This window comes from Arachis stenosperma, chromosome 2, assembly GCF_014773155.1.
Source record: "Arachis stenosperma cultivar V10309 chromosome 2, arast.V10309.gnm1.PFL2, whole genome shotgun sequence".
In the NCBI taxonomy this organism is placed as follows: Eukaryota; Viridiplantae; Streptophyta; class Magnoliopsida; order Fabales; family Fabaceae; genus Arachis; species Arachis stenosperma.
Window position 1 is genome coordinate 103,900,344 of NC_080378.1, and position 19,899 is coordinate 103,920,242.

Sequence of the window (19,899 nt, forward strand, 5' to 3'; positions counted from 1 at the left end):
ACGCATTGCACAAGAAAGAATTATCCAATCTCTGCCAAATAAGTGACAATGATAAAAATAAGTTTATGAAAAAAAAAATCTGTAAAAAATATGTGACATTAAATAAATTTATAAAAAGAAAATAGTATATAGGCATCAAGTATAATTTTTAATATTTTTGCCCATAATCGAAGCATTTAATATTGAAAATGGTGACTAATTTTTTGTTAAATTATAAGCATCTTAATATTGAGACAAGTGGTAAAATTTTAAAATTTTTCATGTTTTTGGATGCTTATAATATCTTCTAATTCGACATACAAAAAATTAATCTGACGTGGATTTAAATTTTATTTAAAAGTCTATTATTGACTAATAAATTATTATATAAGAGTGTTCACGAGAACCGAACTAATTAAATTAATTCTAAAACTAATAGATAATCGGATATAATTGGACCTGACCTAATAATATTAAAGTGTAATTTGAATCTCTAATACTTATTTAAATAAAAGAATCAATTGATTACTCAACCAATCCAAATTAATTTAAAACTTTTTGTCTCTAAGACGAGAAAAAAAAAACCAATAGTACTTAATTAAAAGAGAATGAACCCCTGCCGCGGAATCACATTCCAACATTGTAATGTTTAATGATTAAAAGAAGATTACATATACTTTTAATGATTAAAGAAATGCCACCTGTATTTTGATGGAGAATAAATTTGTCAGAAATCTTTTGGAGATCAATGAACTGATGTCATGTGTATCATGTATGAAGAAGACGAAGATTAAGATTCTCCATATGATTACTCTGAAAACAATAGTTTTCACAAAATATGTCAACATACATGGCTCACTCAACCTCAGGAATTCGCTGGAAAAAAGTATAAAAATGGATTAAAATCTGAGAAAATCTTGGAATGGATCGGAGCTGTTAGTGGCAAAGTGCACGTCACAACCGCCATTTAAGAAAAGAAGAAAACAAAAAGGTGTGAGTTGTCTCAAAAGTCAAAACATGCGCTCCTTAATACTCCTATCCTTTGCATGAACAGAGCAAGATCACTATCTTCCTTAATACTCAATAGTTCATTGAAGAATGAATTCCAAAGAAGAATATCGTGCGCCCCAATGGTTAAGACAAAAGTGGGAGCTTCTAGAAGAAACAGAGAAGAGATTAACTAGAGGAGTCAACATAATTTCATGGCCTAAACTACAAAGAATTCCACACTACATGACTGAGAGAGTGGAGTTTAGAAGATATTATGAGCCACAAATACTTTCACTTGGTCCATTTCATCTGGCAAAGCGAGAACTACTTCAGGGAACGCCATATAAAGTAGCATGGACAGCAATGTATGTTAAGCATACTAATCAACCGGTGAAGGATTTATTTCAGAGAATTCATAATCACGATTTGAATCTGCTCAAAAGATCGTCTGAGATATACAAAGACCAAGCAGAATACGAGACAGCTCGTGTATATGGCGAACTGGAGAACCTAAAAGACTTTCTGGCGTGGTTGTTAGTATTGGATGGATGTTCTTTACTTCAATTGATGGAAAAATCAGAGAACCTAGAAGATATAGAGCAAGAGCTATGGATCAGCATTGACAAGCTTGTACGGGTGCACCAGGATGTTCTTATCTTGGACAACCAGATTCCCTTCCAAGTGCTCAGGCTCTTGTGCAACGATGAAGTCCGGCTCGAAAAATGCCTCCACAACTTCCTTCAAGTACATGGTATTAAGACAGCACCCAAGCTTAGCGAAGGAAACCCCATCCATCTTCTAGATTATCTACGAAAGGCGCTGTTGATGAGAGACCTCAACACAATTCACAAGGAGATCGAGATCAAGATTGATATCCAGAGGAGATCCCTGCACCTGAGGAGGTATAGGATTGGGACGATACGGGAGCTCATGGCAGCTGGGATTCGTGTGAGAAAACATTCCCGCAACTCTGTCTACCCGACCTTCAAAGATGGGATGCTGGAGCTTCCTGAACTCATTGTGGATGGCTCAACGGCTCATATCTTCCTCAACCTAGTAGCCTATGAGATGTGTCCTACTTTTCGAAACCAATTAGAGATAAGCTCATTCTTAGTGTTTATGAGCTCTCTCATTGACCAGCCAGAGGATGTGAAGGAGATGAGATTGGCTGGCATAATTATCAATGAACTTGCCAGTGACAAAGAAGTGGCTGATCTTTTTAATAAGATGGACAGTGTTCTCGTGCCCGAAACGCCATTGTTCGCTCACATCAGAGACCAAATCCATACACATTTTGAATCCAAGCGAGGTAAGATCAAGATTCTAACTTGGATGGGAGAGGCCTATAACACGTTTTTCCGATCCCCTTGGACCGTTATTGCCTTGCTGGCTGCTACGCTTGGCCTTCTTCTCACATTTATACAAACATGGTTTGCTATCCACCCTACAGCTTCATGACACTTCTTCCTTTCTCTCCTTCCCGATCTGGCAGCAACAAAATATTATGGACGATTTTTATTTGCATTTAAAGTTTTAGTTCGTTTGTGCGTTTGATGATGAATAAAAAAATGCTCATATGAGCATGTGGATTTGTGTGTTTATTATGGATTTGTTTGTGTTTGATGAAGAATGAAAATTCAGATTAATTAGAAACGAACATGGAGAATATTATATTATTTTAACTTTAATATTATATTCTTTTAATTTTTTAATTAATTATGTCTCCTATTGTCTGCGCTACTAACTGCAGAAAAAGAAAACCAATCTTTTTGGGATTGGCACCGTCTTTTGAAAGGGAAAATTGTAGTTGAAAAGGGACTCAGACGAAAGATAGAGGTTGAAAACAATGTTCGTATTTTCAGCGACCCATGACTGCAATCTCTATATCCGTTCACAGCTAATTCACCAGCCAATTACAACCCAAATCTCTATTGGGTAAAGAATCTACTTTCAAAAGGAGAAATACTAAAGGCTAGTAATTTTGATGTTTTGTAACTATCAATTGGTCATTAATAGTATTTTTAATGGTATGAAATTATATCTAATTGTGGGAGATCACTCACTTTTATTTTGATGGTTAAGTACTGGCCAAAAAACACAAAAATTGCTGCACCATAGACTTTTCCTTTTAAAAGAGAAAAGATGGAATCAACAATTAATAGAGAGTTCATTCCCTCCAATCATTGCTACAAGAATTTTGAATATGTACGTAAATGTCACACTCTACCACACAGAGCTCTACGTTTAAACCGTAAAATAAAGATAGTATGATATTACGACATCTAAAATAAAACATACATATATAATATAATTGAAGAAATCTAATATTTGAGAAGTCTTGAAGGGTGGTTAAACAAAAATATAAAAAATAAAAGCGCAACGCTCAAGCTAACGATTATTTACGTACGAAGAAAAGTAAATATACATATATATAACTAGAGTGGAGTATCAAAAGTACAAAATATTCAAATTCCGGACTTAACCTGCGAAACTAAGGTTGGCCAGAAAATAATTATATGCATACATATAGTCCCAAGATTTCTAAAATATCCAAAATAGACCCTATGTCTCCATCAAAGCCTCTAAGAGGCACACAAGTAAAACATATATACAAAGAGAGTTCTATACATATAGATATATAAAAACATAGCAAAATATGACATCCAAAAGTCCCACTTCGCTGCAGAGAAACTCCAGACGCCTAGCGAGGTACCTCTCGACCTGCATCTGAAAAACGACAATATATGCATAGGATGAGAACTGGAGGTTCTCAACATGGTAAAGGTTCCCACATATGTAAGATATAAGGTCTTAGGAAAGACAGAGACAATCCTAGAACTTCGACACTCAGATTTAAAACTTAAAGATTTAAAACGGAAACCGTAAGCAGGATAGTTATCTAAGGTTATAAATCTTAACTAAACTCTGACTAAAACCCTTAATTCTCTGCCTTCCTCCAATCCTCCAAGACTCCAGTAGAACCACACAGATAAACAAAACAGACAAAGACAAACACAAGTAAAGTATAATTATTGCAGGTAGCAAGTATGGCAGATAAACACAGTGATTCACAAAGACAAACCCAAATAATGCACAAACAAGCAAAATACACAAATGCATATGATGCATGTCTGCCCTATGGCTAATGAACTCATTTGTCGGTTATACAACCAACCCGACATGTCCAGTAGTTAACCTGGGTATTGTCTCTCTGTTGTGAATAAATATCTCAGCACATCGGCTGACCATTAGAAGGAGAGTGCCATGTCACCATTAGATGGATTACGTACTCTGTCACCATTAGAGGGAATAGGTGCCCTGTCACCCTTACAACTAGAGAGAGAAAACACAGACATAATCATTAACATACTCATCATTAACATCCTCAATCATGCCTCATTTATCACATTTTTCATCATCATTTCATAATATCTCAAAATTGCCTCGTTCATCATTTTTATTTTCTCATCAAATCAATTTTTGCCTCTTTCAACTCTTCCGAGCGATACCAATTCTATTTTTCCTACTCACTAACCCTTACTTCGTAACCCAAAACTTTTACTAATAGACTTTAAACAGAGTTTTCAGAAGTTTGAAAAATCAGAGGACTGATCAATAATTCAAAGGTAGTAAATTTTTATCAAAACAGTAGTTTCAGAGGTTTACAAATTTGCCGAAAAAGTCAAACAGTAAAAAATAAAAATTTAGTGTAAAACAGAATGGTATACGTATGCACCAAGGTGTGCGTACGCACGCAACAACAAGCCTTCCCATGCTTGTACATACACACACTTGCAAAATTCTCAAGGGGCACTGGTGCACGAATTTGTGATTCGCACAACTAACCAGCAAGTGCACTGGGTCGTCCAAGTAATACCTTACGTGAGTAAGGGTCAATCCCACGGAGATTATTGGCTTGAAGCAATCAATGTTTATTTTATTTGTCTTAGTCAGGATTTCAAGAAAATTGTTTGGACTACTTGAACAATAGAGTTACTTGTTTATAAAGGATTGTGGAATATGTTGGAGTTTTGGAGATGCTTTGTCCTTTGACTTCAACTCTTCCTTGAAATCCTCTTCTCACACGCAGGTTCCTTCCATGGCAAGCTCTATGTAGGGTGTCACCGTTGTCAGTGGCTACTTCCCATCCTCTCAGTGAAAACGTTCCTATGCTCTGTCACAGCACGGCTAATCATCTGTCGGTTCTCAATCAGGTTGGAATAGAATCCATTGATTCTTTTGCGTCTGTCACTAACGCCCAGCCCTCAGGAGTTTGAAGCACGTCACAGTCATTCAATCCCGGAATCCTACTCGGAATACCACAGACAAGGTTTAGACTTTTCGGATTCTCATGAATGCCGTCATCCATCTAGCTTATACCACGAAGATTCTGTTGGGGAATCTAAGAGATATTCATTCAGTATGATGTAGAACGGAGGTGGTTGTCAGGCACACGTTCATGGATTGAGGAAGGTGATGAGTGTCACGGATCATCACCTTCTTCACTATTAAGCGCGAATAAACATCTTAGATAAGAACAAGCGTGTTTGAATGGAAAACAAAGGAATTGTATTAAATCATCGAGACGCTGCAGAGCTCCTCACCCCCAACAATGGAGTTTAGAGACTCATGCCGTCAAAAGTATGTAATTCAGATCTGAAAATGTCATGAGGTACAAGATAAGTCTGTAAAAGTTGTTTAAATAGTAAACTAGTAACCTAGGTTTACAGAAAATGAATAAACTAAGATAATTGGTGCAGAAATCCACTTCTGGGGCCCACTTGGTGTGTGCTGGGGCTGAGATAAAAGCTATCCACGAGTAGAGGCCTTTCTTGGCGTTAAACTCCAGGTTATGACGTGTTTTGGGCGTTCAACTCCGGATCATGACGTTTTTCTGGCGTTTAACTCCAGACAGCAGCATGAACTTAGCGTTCAACGCCAAGTTACGTCGTCTATCCTTGCGCAAAGTATGGACTATTATATATTGCTGGAAAGCCCTGGATGTCTACTTTCCAATGCCGTTGAGAGCGCGCCAATTGGACTCCTGTAGCTCCAGAAAATCCATTTTGAGTGCAGGGAGGTCAGGATCCAACAGCATCAGCAGTCCTTTTTTGGCCTAAGTCAGATTTTTGCTCAGCTCCCTCAATTTCAGCCAGAAAATACCTGAAATTACAGAAAAAATACACACACTCATAGTAAAGTCCAGAAATATGATTTTAGCTTAAAAACTAATAGAATTCTATTAAAAACTAATTAAAACATACTAAAATCTACATGAAATTACCCCCAAAAAGCGTATAAAATATCCGCTCATCACAACACCAAACTTAAACTGTTGCTTGTCCTCAAGCAACTAGATAAATAAAATAGGATTTAGCAGAAATTAAGAAGTAATAATATTTTAGAGTTTTACATGAAGCTCATATTCTTATTAGATGAGCGGGGCTTGTAGCTTTTTGTTTCTGAACAGTTTTGGCATCCCCTGTATCTTTAAATTTTCAGAATAATTGGCATCCTTAGGAACTCAGAATTCAGATAGTATTATTGATTCTCCTAGTGTAGTATGTTGATTCTTGAACACAGTTATTTTATGAGTTTTGGCTGTGGCCCTAAGCACTCTGTTTTCCAGTATTACCACCAGATACATAAATGCCACAGACACATAACTGAGTGAACCTTTTCAGATTGTGACTTAGCTTTGCTAAAGTCCCCAGTTAGTGGTGTCCAGAGCTCTTAAGCACACTCTTTTGCTTTGGATCACGACTTTAACCACTCAGTCTCAAGCTTGTAACTTGGACCTGCATGCCACAAGCATATGGTTAGGGACAGCTTGGTTTAGCCGCTTAGGCCTGGATTTTATTTCCTTGGGCCCTCCTATCCATTGATGCTCAAAGCCTTGGATCCCTTTTTTACTTTTGGCTAGTGCTCATGGCTTGTTTTTTTTTTTTGAACTGCTTTTTCTTGCTTCAAGAATCAATTTCATGATTTTTCAGATCATCAATAATATTTTTCGTGTTCCTCATCCTTTCAGGAGCCAATATTCATCCAATTCAAAGTACAATCTATGCACTGTTCAAGCATTCATTCAGAGAACAAAAAGTATTGCCACCACATATAATTAATTATAGTTTTTATTACTAAGAACTCATAAATATAGATTACTTCTTTATTCTAAAAAAAATTCTACTACTTTATTCATGCCTGATGATGATGAGAATAATAAATTATAGCTTTAATTGGAATTAAAATCAAAATAGACAAACTAAATATCTCCTAAGGTAAAATCCTATAATAATACTATCACAGAGTTAAAGCTGGAATTAGAACTTAACAACCTGTATTTTGGGAAGTGGATGTTCCTCTAGTCTGTGGGGTGCCTTCAAGAATAAATTTCTGACGCTTCAGCTCCCTTAAGTTCACATCCTTGCTCTTCCTGTTCTCTTAGGTGCCATGATCTTAATGAGTTTTAGCTCAGTGATCATGGCAAATCACACCAAACTTAGAGGTTTGCTTGTCCTCAAGCAAAAGAAAGGAAAGGAGAGGAGTAGAAGAAAAGGCATTTTCACATAAAGATAAGATGAGTTGAAAAAGATATGAGAAAAAATTAAAAATATTTGAAAAAGAATTGGATTGGAAAAAGATTTGTGTTTATGAATTAAGATACATTTGATATTTTTGAAAGAGGGATTTTAGAAATTAGGGTTCTTAGAAAACCAATTTGATTTTGAAGGATGACATTTTGAAACATGTTTATGCAAGAAATCATGAATTGAAACTTAAAAATTTAGAAAATTTGTAAAAAAAAAAAAAACGAATTTTACCTCCTCCCCACCATCCTGGCGTTAAACGCCCAACTGCTGCATGGTTTGGGCGTTTAACGCCCAAATGTTGCTTCTCCTGGGCGTTCAACGCCCAGTTGATGCATCTTTCTGGCGTTGAACGCCAGGAAGTCCTTTGTTACTGGGCGTTTTTCTAAACGCCCAGGATGCTACCAAACTGGCGTTAAACGCCCAGAAGGTGCTTCTTTCTGGCGTTTAACGCCCAAAAGATGCTTCTTTCTGGCGTTTAACGCCCAGAAGGCTACCCTTACTGGCGTTGAACGCCCAGTGGGTGCTTCTTTTGGGCGTTCAACGCCCAAAATGTTTCTTACTGGCTTTTTCACGCCAGTAAGCTTCCAATTTCCTTTATAACTCTGTGAATTCAACCAATTGCTATTTTACCTTGGAGATACTTGGACATAAACCTGTAAAAAAAGAAAATTTATTTAATTAGTAAATAAACTTTGCAAATGGCTGGGTTGCCTCCCAGCAAGCGCTTCTTTAATGTCATTAGCTGGACTATCACTGATCTTCAATTAAGTCTCAGTCTTGAGCATTCTTGCTCGAAATTACTTTCAAGATAGTGTTTAACTCTTTGTCCATTAACAATGAACTTTTTGTTAGAGTCACTATCCTGAAGTTCTATGTATCCATATGGTGATACACTTGTAATTACATATGGACCTCTCCACCGGGATTTTAATTTCCCAGGGAATAATTTGAGCCTTGAATTAAATAACAGAACTTTCTGTCCTGGCTCAAAGACTCTGGATGACAATTTCTTATCATGCCATCTTTTTGCTTTCTCTTTGTAAATTTTTACATTTTCGAAAGCATTGAGTCTAAATTCCTCTAGCTCATTTAACTGGAGTAATCGTCTTTCTCCAGCTAACTTGGCATCAAGGTTCAGGAATCTGGTTGCCCAGTAGGCCTTGTGTTCCAGTTCCACCGGCAAGTGACATGCCTTTCCATACACAAGCTGGTATGGAGAGGTCCCTATAGGGGTCTTGAATGCTGTTCTGTATGCCCACAGAGCATCATCCAAGCTTCTTGCCCAATCCTTTCTACGGTTAATGACAGTCCGTTCCAGGATTCTTTTGAGTTCTCTATTTGAGACTTCAGCTTGCCCATTAGTTTGTGGATGATATGGAGTAGCCACCCTGTGGTTGACTCCATAACGTACCAGAGCAGAGTAAAGCTGTTTATTACAGAAATGAGTGCCCCCATCACTGATCAACACTCTAGGGATACCAAATCTGCTGAAGATATGTTTCTGGAGGAATTTCAACACTGTTTTAGTGTCATTAGTGGGTGTTGCAATAGCCTCCACCCATTTGGATACATAATCCACTGCCACCAGAATATAAGTGTTTGAGTATGATGGTGGGAAAGGTCCCATGAAGTCAATGCCCCATACATCAAACAACTCAATCTCCAAGATTCCTTGTTGAGGCATGGCATAACTGTGAGGTAGGTTGCCTGATCTTTGGCAACTGTCACAATTAAGCACAAATGCTCGGGAATCTTTATAGAGAGTAGGCCAGTAGAAGCCACTTTGGAGGACTCTTGTGGCTGTTCGCTCACTTCCAAAATGTCCTCCATACTGTGATCCATGGCAATGCCAAAGGATCTTCTGTGCTTCCTCTTTAGGCACACATCTACGGATTACTCCGTCTGCACATCTCTTGAAGAGATATGGTTCATCCCAAAGATAGTACTTTGCATCTGTGATTAATTTCTTTGATTGCACCCTACTGTACTCTTTGGGTATGAATCTCACTGCCTTGTAGTTTGCAATGTCTGCAAACCATGGCACTTCCTGGATGGCAAACAGTTGCTCATCCAGAAAGGTTTCAGAGATTTCAGTGAGAGGGAGGGACGTCCCTTCTACTGGTTCTATTCGGGACAGGTGATCTGCTACTTGATTTTTTGTCCCTTTTCTGTCTCTTATTTCTATGTCAAACTCTTGCAGAAGCAACACCCATCTGATGAGTCTGGGTTTTGAATCCTGCTTTGTGAGTAGGTATTTAAGAGCAGCATGATCAGTGTACACAATCACTTTTGATCCTACTAAATAGGATCTGAACTTGTCAATGGCGTAAACCACTGCAAGTAGCTCTTTTTCTGTGGTTGTGTAATTCTTCTGTGCATCATTTAGAACACGGCTGGCATAGTAAATGACGTGCAGAAGCTTGTCATGCCTTTGTCCCAATACTGCACCAATGGCATGGTCACTGGCATCACACATCAGTTCAAATGGTAATGTCCAGTCTGGTGCAGAGATTATTGGTGCTGTAACCAATTTAGCTTTCAGAGTCTCAAATGCCTGCAGACATTCTTTATCAAAGATAAATGGCGTGTCAGCAGCTAGCAGGTTGCTCAGAGGTTTGGCGATTTTTGAAAAATCCTTTATAAACCTCCTATAGAATCCTGCATGCCCCAGAAAGCTTCTGATTGCCTTAACATTGGCAGGTGGTGGTAATTTTTCAATTACTTCTACCTTAGCTTGGTCCACCTCTATTCCCTTGTTCGAAATTTTGTGCCCAAAGACAATTCCTTCAGTCACCATAAAGTGACATTTTTCCCAGTTTAAAACCAGGTTAGTCTCTTGGCATCTTTTCAGAACAAGTGCTAAATGGTTAAGGCAGGAACTGAATGAGTCTCCAAATACTGAAAAGTCATCCATGAAGACTTCCAGGAATTTTTCCACCATATCAGAGAAAATTGAGAGCATGCACCTTTGAAAGGTTGCAGGTGCATTGCACAGGCCAAATGGCATCCTTCTGTATGCAAATACTCCAGATGGGCATGTGAATGCCGTTTTCTCCTGATCCTGGGGATCTACTGCAATTTGATTATAACCTGAATATCCATCCAGGAAGCAGTAGTATTCATGACCTGCTAGTCTTTCTAGCATCTGGTCTATGAATGGTAAAGGAAAATGATCCTTTCTGGTGGCTGTATTGAGCCTTCTATAATCAATGCACATACGCCACCCTGTAACTGTTCTTGTAGGAACCAGTTCATTTTTTTCATTATGAACCACTGTCATGCCTCCTTTCTTTGGGACAACTTGGACAGGGCTCACCCAGGGGCTGTCAGAAATAGGATAAATAATCCCAGCCTCTAGTAATTTAGTGACCTCTTTCTGCACCACTTCTTTCATAGCTGGATTCAGCCGCCTTTGTGGTTGAACCACTGGCTTGGCGTCATCCTCCAGCAAGATTTTGTGCATGCATCTGGCTGGGCTAATGCCTTTAAGATCACTAATGGACCACCCAAGAGCTGTCTTGTGCGTCCTTAGCACTTGAATTAGTGCTTCCTCTTCCTGTGGCTCTAAGGTGGAGCTTATAATTACAGGAAAGGTATCACCTTCTCCCAGAAATGCATATTTCAGGGATGGTGGTAATGGTTTGAGTTCGGGTTTTGGAGGTTTCTCCTCTTCTTGAGGGATTTTCAGAGGTTCTATTATCTTCTCTGACTCCTCCAAATCAGGCTGAACATCTTTAAAGATGTCCTCTAGCTCTGATTCCAAACTCTCAGCCATATTGACCTCTCTTACCAGAGAATCAATAATATCAACACTCATGCAGTCATTTGGGGTGTCTGGATGTTGCATTGCTTTGACAACATTTAACTTGAACTCCTCCTCATTGACTCTCAAGGTTACTTCCCCTTTTTGGACATCAATGAGAGTTCGGCCAGTTGCTAGGAAAGGTCTTCCTAGAATGAGAGTTGCACTCTTGTGCTCCTCCATTTCCAGCACCACAAAGTCAGTAGGAAAGGCAAATGGCCCAACCTTGACAATCATGTCTTCAATCACGCCTGATGGGTACTTAATGGAGCCATCAGCAAGTTGAAGACATATCCTGGTTGGTTTAATTTCTTCAGTTAAACCAAGCTTTCTGATAGTAGATGCAGGTATTAAGTTGATACTTGCCCAAGATCACATAAAGCTTGCTTGGTACAATTACCCTCTAATGTGCATGGTATCATAAAGCTCCCAGGATCTTTAAGCTTCTCAGGTAAGCTTTTCAGAATGACTGCACTGCATTCTTCAGTGAGGTAAACTTTTTCAGTTTCCCTCCAATCCTTCTTATGACTTAAGATCTCTTTCATGAACTTAGCATAAGAGGGTATTTGCTCAAGTGCTTCTGCAAACGGAATCTTTATTTCAAGAGTCCTGAGATAGTCTGCAAAGCGGGCAAATTGCTTATCCTGTTCCGCTTGGCGGAGTTTTTGAGGATAAGGCATTTTGGCTTTGTATTCCTCAACCTTAGTTGCTGCAGGTTTATTACCTACAGAAGTGGGTTGGGAAGCCTTTTTAGAAGGGTTGTTATCAGCACTTGTATGTGACTGATTCCCCACTGGTATTTGAATGCCAGTGGTGGGAGCTGGAGTGGCGTTAGACGCCCCCTCCTTGTTTGTTACTGGCGTTTGAACGCCAGAACCATGCTCCCTTTGGGCGTTCAACGCCGGATTCATGCTTGTTTCTGGCGTTGAACGCCAGGAATGAGCATGGTCTGGGTGTTCAGCGCCAGCTCTGTTCCTCTCTAGGCTCTGATTGTCCTCAGAGGGATTTTGAGTATCCTCTTGTTCATTTCTTGGTTTCCTGCTGCTTTGAAGTGAGGTATTTAATGTTTTCCCACTTCTTAATTGAACTGCTTGGCATTCTTCTGTTATTTGTTTTGACAGTTGCTTTTCTGTCTGCTTTAATTGTGCTTCCATGTTCCTGTTGGCCATTCTTGTTTCCTGTAATATTTCCTTGAATTCGGCTAGCTGCTGAGTTAGAAAATCTAATTGCTGATTGAATTCATTAGCCTGATCCACTGGACTGAGTTCTGCAGTTACTGTTTTAGCTTCTTCTTTCATAGAGGATTCACTGCTTAGGTACAGATGCTGATTTCTGGCAACTGTATCAATAAGCTCTTGAGCTTCTTCAATTGTTTTTCTCATGTGTATAGATCCACCAGCTGAGTGGTCTAGAGAAATCTGAGCTTTTTCTGTAAGCCCATAGTAGAAGATGTCTAATTGCACCCATTCTGAAAACATTTCAGAGGGGCATTTTCTTAGCATCTCTCTGTATCTCTCCCAAGCATCATAAAGGAATTCATTATCTCCTTGTTTGAAGCCTTGGATGTTTAGCCTTAGCTGTGTCATCCGTTTGGGAGGGAAATAGTGATTCAGGAATTTTTCTGACAGCTGTTTCCATGTTTTTATGCTGTTCTTAGGCTGGTTATTTAACCACCTCTTAGCTTGATCTTTTACAGCAAATGGAAACAGTAATAATCTGTAGATATCCTGATCTACTTCCTTATCATGTACTGTATCAGCAATTTGCAGAAATTGTGCCAGAAACTCTGTAGGTTCTTCATGTGGAAGACCAGAATACTGACAGTTTTGCTGCACCATGATAATGAGCTGAGGATTCAGCTCAAAGCTACTAACTCCAATGGAAGGTATACAAATACTATTCCCATATGAAGCAGTAGTGGGGTTAGCATATGACCCCAGAGTCCTCTTGGACTGTTCATTCCTACTTGCTTCCATACTAGATCACAAGGGATAATTTATATGTTGATTTTATTTATTTTATAAAAGTAGAATAAATAAAACGAAATATATATATATAAAAAAATATTTTGAAAATATTTTGTGAAAAATTTTCGAAAAATTTGAAATTGAAATTTGAATTTTATATTAAAAATTTCGAAAAAGTTGTTTTAAAATTGGTTAGAAAATAATTTTTTTTTTTTTTGAATTTTGAATTTTATGATGAAAGATAAAAACACACAAAAGACACAAGATTTAAAATTTTTAGATTTAGTGCTCCTTATTTTCGAAAATTTTTGGAGGGAAAACACCAAGGAACACCAAACTTAAAAATTTTAAGATCAAGACACAAGAAAAATTCAAGAACACCTTGAAGATTCACAAGAACACCAAGAACAAAAGAAAGAACACCAAACTTAAAATTTTTAGAAAACTTTAAGAAAATTTTCGAAAATTATAAAGAGATTAACAAGAAAACACCAAACTTAAAGTTTGGCACAAGATTCAATCCAAGAAAAATTATTTTTGAAAAAGGTTCCAAAGGGTATAACCAATTATCAAGAACAACTTAAAGATCAAGGAAGAACCAAGAACACTAACACGAAATTTTCAAAGAAAATATAAAATATGCAATTAACACCAAACTTAGAATAAGACACTAAGCTCACGAAAAATTAACACTTAATTAAGAAAAATAGTATTTTTGAAAAGAAATTTTTGAAAAGAAACTATCCTATCAAAATTTAATGACTCTGTAACAACAAAAATAAATTATTCCTAATCTAAGAAATAAAATAAGCCTTCAATTGTCCAAACTCAATAATCCCCGGCAACGGCGCCAAAAACTTGGTGCACGAATTTGTGATTCGCACAACTAACCAGCAAGTGCACTGGGTCGTCCAAGTAATACCTTACGTGAGTAAGGGTCGATCCCACGGAGATTATTGGCTTGAAGCAATCAATGTTTATTTTATTTGTCTTAGTCAGGATTTTAAGAAAATTGTTTGGACTACTTGAACAATAGAGTTACTTGTTTATAAAGGATTGTGGAATATGTTGGAGTTTTGGAGATGCTTTGTCCTTTGACTTCAACTCTTCCTTGAAATCCTCTTCTCACACGCAGGTTCCTTCCATGGCAAGCTCTATGTAGGGTGTCACCGTTGTCAGTGGCTACTTCCCATCCTCTCAGTGAAAACGTTCCTATGCTCTGTCACAGCACGGCTAATCATCTGTCGGTTCTCAATCAGGTTGGAATAGAATCCATTGATTCTTTTGCGTCTGTCACTAACGCCCAGCCCTCAGGAGTTTGAAGCACGTCACAGTCATTCAATCCCGGAATCCTACTCGGAATACCACAGACAAGGTTTAGACTTTCCGGATTCTCATGAATGCCGCCATCCATCTAGCTTATACCACGAAGATTCTGTTGGGGAATCTAAGAGATATTCATTCAGTATGATGTAGAACGGAGGTGGTTGTCAGGCACACGTTCATGGATTGAGGAAGGTGATGAGTGTCACGGATCATCACCTTCTTCACTATTAAGCGCGAATAAACATCTTAGATAAGAACAAGCGTGTTTGAATGGAAAACAAAGGAATTGTATTAAATCATCGAGACGCTGCAGAGCTCCTCACCCCCAACAATGGAGTTTAGAGACTCATGCCGTCAAAAGTATGTAATTCAGATCTGAAAATGTCATGAGGTACAAGATAAGTCTGTAAAAGTTGTTTAAATAGTAAACTAGTAACCTAGGTTTACAGAAAATGAATAAACTAAGATAATTGGTGCAGAAATCCACTTCTGGGGCCCACTTGGTGTGTGCTGGGGCTGAGATAAAAGCTATCCACGAGTAGAGGCCTTTCTTGGCGTTAAACTCCAGGTTATGACGTGTTTTGGGCGTTCAACTCCGGATCATGACGTTTTTCTGGCGTTTAACTCCAGACAGCAGCATGAACTTGGCGTTCAACGCCAAGTTACGTCGTCTATCCTTGCGCAAAGTATGGACTATTATATATTGCTGGAAAGCCCTGGATGTCTACTTTCCAATGCCGTTGAGAGCGCGCCAATTGGACTCCTGTAGCTCCAGAAAATCCATTTCGAGTGCAGGGAGGTCAGGATCCAACAGCATCAGCAGTCCTTTTTCGGCCTAAGTCAGATTTTTGCTCAGCTCCCTCAATTTCAGCCAGAAAATACCTGAAATTACAGAAAAAATACACACACTCATAGTAAAGTCCAGAAATATGATTTTAGCTTAAAAACTAATAGAATTCTATTAAAAACTAATTAAAACATACTAAAATCTACATGAAATTACCCCCAAAAAGCGTATAAAATATCCGCTCATCAGGCACGTACGCACACACCTCGTGCATACGCACGAGTTAAAACACACACCAGAAATCCTGATTTTCTGCACTTAGAAAAATTTCAGTTTTCAGTAGGCAACTTTTAGCATCTATAACTTCCTCTACAAAATTCCAATTTCCACAAACTTTAAACCGTTGTAAATCTCTTGAAACTCTCTTTAATTTGAATCAAAATTCACTAAAATCCGAAATTCGAAGCTCAAGTTATGGACCGCCGAAGTTTATTAAAAATCTATTTTTACCAAAAGAATTCAAAACTTCTATTTTCCAAATTTTCATTTTCAAATCAAAGTTCATCAACCCAAATTCTATACAAAATCCTTCCATACCCTTTTTACCCCTTTCTCAACATATAAATATAAAATTCTATCAATTTTAAAACAATAACTTTATAATCAAACATCTTTTATGCATAATTCAACAATATATCACTATCATCATTCATACACGCATCATCCTCATAATTCAATATCACCATACATCATCACACTTCTTATCATCAATACTTACCATCTCAACAATACATTCCCACACCTTCCAACTCTAATATACTCATTATTCAACAATTGCATATACATACATACCACTCATCAAATTCTCAATTTATCACTATCATTATTCACAATCATCCATATTCAATCATCATATGTTTCAATCCTTCACTCAACAATTCTAAGTTTTCACAAAATATTATATATTACATACGAGAAACCAAGATCATATCTTGGCTGATTTCTCCCTATGCCAAAGACACCTCAAATTGGCAAAATCACAAGACTCCACCACCAAATATGTAGTACCCAAAGCTTAATCAAGCTCTCAATCTCCTCAAATGTATTCTAAAATCACATATACACTACCTAGTACATATTACCACATTCATATACACAAACTTAATGCTCAACCACAATTAATCAAGGAATTCACTAGGATTTGAGAATCCTTACCTTACCCGTGCCTCAAGAGAACAAAACCCGCTAATCCTCCAAGCTTAATTTGAGCCTAAACACTAAGACATCAAGTTTTAACAACCAAACTCTCACATTTTTTAAAATTAAGGAGAAATGAGGGTCTGAGATGAAAACGAAGTTCCTTACCAAAATTAGTTATTGAACTTTATAGAGCTCGATGTGGTGGACACGTGATCACAAACGGTGTGAAAATTGAAAATCGGAGTTGGAAGATATAAGAGATTGAAGTTGAATGGAAATTTGAGTTAGGGTTCCATGAACTTCTTTCCCTCTTCAGCATTCCTTGCTGAATGAATGAGGAAGAAGGAGAGTTCATTAAGTGTATTGGGTTTTGTTGGTTGGGTCTTGGGTCCGGTTTGGGCTCAGTTCGATTGGTTCGATACGTTCGGTCTAATTTTAGGCCAAAATCTTTAAAATTAGTGTCGAAATTCATGTTTTAGTTATTTCTACCCCCATTAAACCATAAAATTCAACTTCATAATTTCTTGGATTAATAATTAATTTATTAGGTAATTATTCACTAATTACGCGAAATTTACAATAAAAGGCTAAAAGCTTTAGGTGATGATCATTTGTGTTGGACCGATAATAGAAGTGAATTGTATGATGTTTCCTTAGGTTATCAAATAACGTATAGGTTTAGGCGTTCCCATATTTCCTTTTGCCCTCAAATGATGCAAAATAGTAATCTGTGGAGATCAATATGGAGATTGAAAGTTCCCTCAAAAGTTCACATCTTTCTTTGGTGAGCTATTCATGACCGATTACCGGTGTTGAACCTCATCCATCGATGTTTTAAAGCAACCCTACTGACTTACCCAAGATGCTAAGTTACTGAGGAAATCACCTTGCACTGCCTTCTCAGTTCTCTCTTGCCCTTCATCAGTATCAACTTGGCATTGTGCCCCTATGAATCTAGATGAACCGATCCTAGCTTTCTCGGGCTTTGTACATTAGTGGATTAGTAAACTTGAAGATGCTAGAATAAGTTGAAAGGTATCAGTTCCAGACTTGAAGGGAAGAGTAGGGGAGAGCAGAGATTGAAGAAGAGAAATTGAAGAGAGAGACTTTCTATTCAAATTTTGGTAAAGTTTAACAAGGGTTATAATTGCAACAACACTGTAACTAACACATACATTTGGTTATATAAGCTGAGCCTAGTGACAGCTTGCAACTAATTCTAATATGAGAGAGAGTGTATAACTAACTTTGCTGACTTAGCTTGGCTTAACTAACTTAGCAACTAATTCAGTTTCGTCTCAATCACTACTTTATCATGCACCCTACTATCTGATTTCATTGTGTTGCTCAACACTTGCTCCATCATACACTCTGCTGCTGAGGTCTTTAGTTTTGCTGCTATTCTGCAAAACTCCTTCATTACTAGATATGGCTGGCTCATGAATTGTTCCTGCTGCCCCTTCAGCAGTAGCACTGTACAACAAATTTTGCTCAACATTCAACCTTGCTCTAGCACTTTTAAACATTCCAGAGGCAATTGCCTTTGTCAGAATGTCTGCCAACTGAACAGATCCTAGAATATGGCTGACTTGTACTACTTTATTCGCTACATAGTCCCTCACAAAATGAAGATCAGTTTCAAAGTGTTTAGACTTTGAATGCAGGATGGGGTTGGCTGCCAAAAGCACAGCACTCAGGTTATTGCAGTATATGGTAGGAGTAGAAGCTGTGACCCTTAGCTCACTTAGCAGGTTCTTGATCCATATAAGTTCTGCAACTAGATCCGCCATAGCTCTGTATTCAGCCTCTGTGCTTGATCTGGCCACCACAGATTGCTTCTTAAAAGACCAGGACACCAAGTTTCTTTCTAAGAAGACACACATACCACCAATTGATTTCCTGTCATCTGGGTCTCCTCCCCAATCCGAATCATAATAGGCTGTGATGTTCAACAAGTCATTCTTGTGGAGATGTAGCCCATATTTGATTGTTTCACTTACATACCTAAAGATTCTTTTAACAAGTTTCCAATGCGATTCCAACGAGTCTTGCATGAACTGTGAGAGTTTGCTTACAGCATAGGCGAGTTCTGGTCTTGTGATGGTGAGATACTGAAGACTTCCTACCACTAAACGATAAAGTGCTGGTTCATCAAACCTGTCACCACCAAACTGAGATATTTTCAGTGATGATGGGAGAGGTGTTTTACAAGGCTTATAGCCTGTCATACCTGCCTTTCCTAGTAAATCATTATTGTATTTCTCTTGGCTGAGTAGCAGTCCACCACCCTTAGTCTTGCTAACCTTAATGCCTAGAAAATAATGAAGACCCCCATATCCTTGAGTGCAAACTTGCAATTCAGCTGGTTCACTACAACCGTCATCGCACTTATTGAGCTTCCAGTGATGATCATATCATTTACATACACAAGCACAAAGGTGGTAGCATTGGTATCAAACTTGGTGAAGACTGAAACATTAGAGGTTGTGACAGTGAATCCAAGTTGAAGCAATTATGCAAAGCTGTAGATAGCTTATGATACCAGGCCCTCGCTGCCTGTTTCAGGCCATACAACACCTTGGTAAGTTTGCAGACCAGCTTCCCATCACCCTGCACATAACCCTGTGGCTGTCGCATATACACATCTTCAAATAACTCTCCATGCAAAAATGCATTGTTGACATCCAATTGTCTAATTGACCAATTGTTTGCCAATGCAAGTGTCAAGACTACCCTGATTGAAGTTGGTTTAACTACCGGACTGTAGATCTCTGTGAAATCGAACCCAGGCCTTTGAGAGAATCCTTGAGCGACCAGCCTGGCCTTGTACTTCTGTAGTGTGCTGTCAAAGTTATACTTGACTCTAAAGACCCACTTGCTGCCAATAGCTTCTCGGTTCTCTGTTTAAGGTACAAGCTGCCATGTCTTGTTCTTAAGCAGGGCTTGATATTCATTGTCCATAGCTCCTTTCCATTTCGGGTGAACCATGGCCTCTCTCAGTGACCGTGGCTCTATTGCAGCATGATAAACCTTTGGTTGAAGACTGCCAATCTTGCTTCGGGTGATCATAGGGTGCATATTTTGAATACTAGGCACAGGTTCACAACTCAGAAGAACAATTTCTAGAGCTGAGATTGGGACTGGGATAGGTGTGGTTGAGGGCGCTCTCTGAGAGAAGAGGAGTGAAGATGCAGTGGGAGGAATTGAAGCTGGGGATGAAGCTGAAGGTGAGTGGCAGGTGATAGAAGCTTGAGAACA

The 19,899-nt window shown here is 38.4% G+C and overlaps 1 protein-coding gene across 1 annotated transcript; it reads left to right on the plus strand.

Moving 5' to 3' along the window:
• The first annotated feature begins 1,212 nt into the window (after positions 1-1,212).
• LOC130963348 (UPF0481 protein At3g47200-like) lies at positions 1,213-2,427 on the plus strand. The gene has a single exon (XM_057889474.1). It carries the CDS (start codon positions 1,213-1,215, stop codon positions 2,425-2,427), a length of 1,215 nt encoding a protein of 404 aa, XP_057745457.1.
• The last annotated feature ends 17,472 nt before the right edge of the window (positions 2,428-19,899 follow it).